At 34.7% G+C, this 5467-nt stretch overlaps 1 protein-coding gene across 1 annotated transcript; it reads left to right on the plus strand.

The window, feature by feature from the left end:
• The first annotated feature begins 2105 nt into the window (after nucleotides 1–2105).
• Nucleotides 2106–3586, plus strand: LOC133187825 (potassium voltage-gated channel subfamily A member 1-like). The gene has a single exon (XM_061323222.1). The coding sequence runs from the start codon at nucleotides 2116–2118 to the stop codon at nucleotides 3556–3558; it is 1443 nt and encodes a 480-aa protein (XP_061179206.1). The 5' UTR covers nucleotides 2106–2115; the 3' UTR covers nucleotides 3559–3586.
• The last annotated feature ends 1881 nt before the right edge of the window (nucleotides 3587–5467 follow it).

A 5467-nucleotide genomic window follows, 5' to 3' on the forward strand; every position in this document is an offset into this window, starting at 1 on the left:
GATTGTACTTTTGCGTCCCATAAGCAAAGAAAATTTTAAAATAATTAGCAATAGACCTTTTTTTATCGATTGTAGGTACATTTGATGCAATATCAAATCATTATAAATTTTTTATCATAAATTTATTGTTATATTTTTTTCATAATCAAGACGCTTAAGCATTCTGTGATATGGAACTACATTTACGTCTTTTGCTAGCTTACAGTTGAATTTTGAATTTCAAAGTTCACAGTAAATGACTTCTTATTTTGTTCGAATGAGTGCTAAAAACATTCTTGCTATATGCACAAAGTGTGTATTGAATTCAAAATTGAAAATAACAATAGATGTTGTTCCTTTTAACATAGAGGTGTGTAATTTGATTTACTCGCTTGTATTAATGGCTGTGTTAGTTTGATTTGACTAGGAATTAATGCTGGAGAATGTTGTTCTATTACTAAAGAATAGACCTTTACGATCTGTGCAATTGATCGAAAATTACTTTTAGCAATGAACTGTTGTTGATCGTATCAGATTAATTAAAAAGGGCTAATATGGCGTTATTATTTAAAAAACTGTCGCATCTGAGTGAAATACAGAGCTGTTAGATTTTTAAATATCTACTTTAATCTATTACAGAAGTTAAAGCATGCGATCCAGAGACATGTTTAATTGATTTATAGTTGTACAGATAACCATATTTGATGATGACCACACATGAGATTTGCGTGTATAAAAGAACTTTATTTTCCTTGACAGGAATACAGCAATAAGCAGCGTGTCCTTACAGCTGGTGAACTTGTGGAATGAAACTTACATAATAAAATCTACTGAAGTGCACAATTACAGCGTTATCTGATTCTTTGCGATGTTAAATATATATATATCTATTGGATGGATTAGTGAAATTAGTTACAAACTAACAGTGGACGAGCACGGGATCCAGGACACAATGCTTGTTATAAATATGTATACACCCAATTATTCCACATGATGGAATCTACAAACTCTTGGAATATACATGTATTGTGTCTATTGTTTGTCGATATCATACCGTCTTGTTAAGCCATGTTTGGATGCCCAGCGTCACGTGTATACTAACAAGCTATGTGTTTTGTTGTCGAGTCGGTATATGCAGGCTCTTCGGGGTCATTAACAATACATTAGAAGAATTTGGGTGAGAAACTGAAAAAAAAAAAATTGGAATGTATAGTATCTTAGTGTTGTGAATTAACAGTTATAACTATGGACAACGATGAAAATGAAATATGTTTCTGTGTACAAAAATCGTTTTTCGGTGCAGTGTGCAAGTAGAGTGGACGAATACAGCAAAATTATTAGCATCAAGAAAATATTCCGGAGAAAATACTGTGACTTGATTCCCGTCCATGCTGAACTTAATCGTTGACTACAGTGAGAGATACAACACATAAAACGAAGTCACAATCGAGTTTTAAATTGTTTGAAAGGATTTTTCACTGGGCTTTAAATATGTTTCCTTTAGTTAGGAACTATACATTTAATTGGACAAATTGTAGTCTAACAAATGTCCCTTTACATACGTTCCATATTTATTTACTGGATTTAAATTCATCTTGCACTCGAGGAAAGTATGGGATTTTTCAATCACATTTGTTGTCCAAAATTTCGAACAAAGGGCACAGTAGTGGATTGCTTTATTCGACACTGAAAATGTTTACTATGTGCGGAGGCATTAGAGAGTGCTTCTTGGCCCCGGATTCGTTATATACCTTATGTGTACCTTAAAATAAGGTCAAATTATAAAGATCTGTAAAGGACCCAAAGGAAGGGGGCCATCGCTTTCGCTTTGTTCTTGGATTAAATTTTTACACCGATTATCCCATGAATAAACCGTTATTTAACGCAGTTAAATACGGGCGTTAATCTTCTTTCATGTTTTACCACGTGACATTGGATTATATGTAAGTGAGGAATTAATGTGACCATTTAAATATTTTTTCATATTAAACTGTTACCGGCATATAACAGAAGTTGACACTCTACTTTAGAGTTCAAGTTTTATATCAAAATTTGCAATGAATTTCTCGGGAATAGATACGACACTTGTGTGATTCTATAAAGTAGTTGTTGTGTGGTACTAAGAACTTCTTGAAGATGCATTTCGTAGCAAGAAATACCACCAGCGAAACAGGACTGCGACCACCAAACCATCATCTCAGTCCCGGTGTGTACGGACATCGGTTACGGTCAAACTCTAATGACTCTAAACACAGCTGGTTCAAGTATAAACTCGCCGGATCCGGATCCCAGATCATCCCAAACAGTGATAACGAGGCTACGGATGACGAGGTAGATTTTAATGAAAACGAGGACCTTACTCAGGAGTTTGTCAAAAGCAATGAGCTGACGAAGGACCACGACTGTGCAAAAGAAGGTTGCAATCGAGTGGTTCTTAACGTAAGTGGAATGCGGTTCGAAACCCAGATGCGGACTCTAAATCGTCTGCCACACACACTCCTTGGAGACAAAGAGAAGCGAGATAAGTTTTGGGATCCGCGCACACAAGAATATTTTTTTGATCGCCATCGGCCTAGTTTTCCTGCTATTTTGTATTTTTATCAAAGTGGAGGCAGATTAGAGAGGCCAATAGAAGTGCCAAGTGATATTTTTCTCAGTGAGCTTCAGTTCTTTGAACTTGGAAAGAATGTAATTAATTCCTATAAAAAGAAAGAAGGATTTTTCATGGAAACTGATGAAGTTCCAGAAATGCCTGATGGAACGTTTCAGAGGAGAATTTGGGAACTATTAGAATACCCAGAATCATCTATCCCAGCTCGTGTTTTAGCTGTGTTTTCAGTCGTACTGATTGTTACCTCCGTTACAACTTTTTGCATAGAAACTCTTCCAGTATTCAACGGTACACAGTGCAAGAACACGACAATCATTTCTGAAAATGGTGAAGTCATTCCAAGATTAATGCCGAATTTTGATCATCCACTTTTTATTATCGAATCCGTCTGTATTGCATGGTTTGTGATAGAACTTGTAGCCAGGTTTATATTCTGTCCCTCCAAACTGAAATTCATGAAAAGTATGATCAATTGGATTGACTTGGCTTCGATAACCCCTTATTTTATTTTCATGACTGTTTTCCTAATTACTTGGAAATGTGAGCAAGGAAACCAAGGGGGAATTCTGTCCGTTCTTCGAGTGTTTCGCGTTGTACGTATTTTCAAATTAAGCAAACATTCGGAAGGCCTCAAAATTCTAGGAAAGACACTACAGACAAGTATGCAAGAACTTAGTATGTTTGTGTTGTTTCTAGCAATAGGCATCGTGATTTTCGGTGGTGCTATTTATTATGCCGAATTGCCTGAACAGCATACCTTTTTCACAAGTATTCCAGATGCATTTTGGTGGGCAGTCGTTTCCATGACGACTGTAGGATATGGGGACGTTTACCCAAAAGGTGTTTTCGGAAAACTAGTCGGAAGTCTCACCGTGTTGTGTGGATTGTTAGCCATTGCGCTTCCGGTTCCTGTTATAGTTACGAACTTTAATAACTTCTATAGGAATTCGATGAACAAACCGAAGTAACAATTTATGTTCGGATGAAAGGTCTTCCGTTTCTCTAAACGATATGAACATACCCAATTGCTGAAGTATAATTAAGTGCTTATAAACCTTAGGACTTGCAATTCGGCAGATGCAAAGCCTTATAGGCTCTCAAAGAAATCTGTGATAATTTATTTGAAATCAGTCCATTTTCTTCCGAGTCTTTCTTATTTTTCCACATTACACGGTGCATTATAAATATACCCACTTTGTTAACATCACATTTTTGATATGTGACAAAAAATATACAATCAATTAATTTTGACATTCTTGTTTTTTGTCAATGCTGGTTCGATGAAGGTAGTTTCATGCCTGTTAAACATGATTGTATATGTAAGGAATTTTACTAGCTAGGGCGCTTCGTGAAATTTGCATCCGTGACACGTCTGTCTGATTAACACACCACTAACACACATAAATTTAAAAAAAAAACACGCAAAAACATGTACATGCTTTACATATGTATGTTTACATTTAAAATGTTCAAATCGTTAAAATTGGAATGCCCATCTGCAGCATATTGTTATATTTACATTACCATCCCGTGATCAGTAGCCTCATTGTGGAATGACAACAGTGTGAATCTCATCGTGTATACATATTAATACACGTGAGTGTGCACGAAAAGTTTATTAAAATTTATCCCATGTTTACACCTTTATCCCGTGGATATGACTCATTGGATAATTTTTTCATATTCCACAGTTAAGTGTAGTTGTGACGTCACAATGGTTTTTGCGTAAGAGTGATGAAGTAAAATAAAGTGGAGTCCTATATAAAACAGCGTAAAACATTGGTTGTGAAGTATTAAACATGGGATAAAAAGAATCTCCCATGATTTGTAGTTGGATATGACTTTTATCCAACTCGTTGTGTGTTTTTATCCCCTCCCCAAGGCTCGGGGATAAAAAAAAACACACAACTCGTTGGATAAAAATCATATCCAACTACAAATCATGGGAGATCCTATATTTATTTCATAATTGGCTTAGTCATAAAAATAGTGTCACATAATGGACTCAACCCATACATGTATATTAATGATCTATGTTATTGAATAAGAGAATGCCAATTTTTCAAAATTATATAAAACAGGTAACATCGATTTTTACAGGTCCCAGTACTTGCAATACAAAATATTATATGTTTACAGGTATTTATCCCATGTTTACCCCTTTATCCCGTGGATATGACTCATTGGATAATTTTTTCATATTCCACAGTTAAGTGCACTTGTGACGTCACAATGGTTTTTGCGTTAGAGTGATGAAGTAAAATAAATTGGAGTCCCATATAAAACAGCGTAAAACATTGGTTGTGAAATATTAAACATGGGATAAAAAGAATCTCCCATGATTTGTAGTTGGATATGACTTTTATCCAACTCGTTGTGTGTTTTTATCCCCTCCCCAAGGCTCGGGAATAAAAAACACACAAGTCGTTGGATAAAAATCATATCCAACTACAAATCATGGGAGATCCTATATATATTTCAGATAGCATGTATTCTCTGATTAAAATAATCATAAAAATATTTGGACTAATTCAAAGTCAAAAGAGACACAACTTTTAAGCAATTTAAAAAAAAATCCTTGAGGCGATTTTGTTATGTTAACGTTATTTTGTACGAAAGCCGAATAGGCTCATTTATGACGAGGTAAAAAAAAATTATTCGTTATAATAAGTTAATTACCTCGTTATAACGGGTTACTTATCTCGTTTAAACGAGATAATCAAGTTATCTCGCTTTAACGAATTAGTATCACGTTACAAAGAGTTATCTCTTTATTGCGGGTTATTTATCTGTTATATATAATTAGTTAGTTGTCTAATGTTTCTTGTTAAATATTACGAGAATATATATCAGGAATTTAAGAAATAAAATGACAGT

This window comes from Saccostrea echinata, unplaced genomic scaffold, assembly GCF_033153115.1.
Source record: "Saccostrea echinata isolate AGI-Se365-2 ecotype Australia unplaced genomic scaffold, CSIRO_AGI_Sech_v1 ptg000015l, whole genome shotgun sequence".
Classification (NCBI taxonomy): Eukaryota; Metazoa; Mollusca; class Bivalvia; order Ostreida; family Ostreidae; genus Saccostrea; species Saccostrea echinata.

What these genes read in the sequence shown, in the direction of transcription:
- LOC133187825 (XM_061323222.1), top strand. Translation starts at nt 2,116, where the DNA reads ATGCATTTCGTAGCAAGAAATACCACCAGCGAAACAGGACTGCGACCA.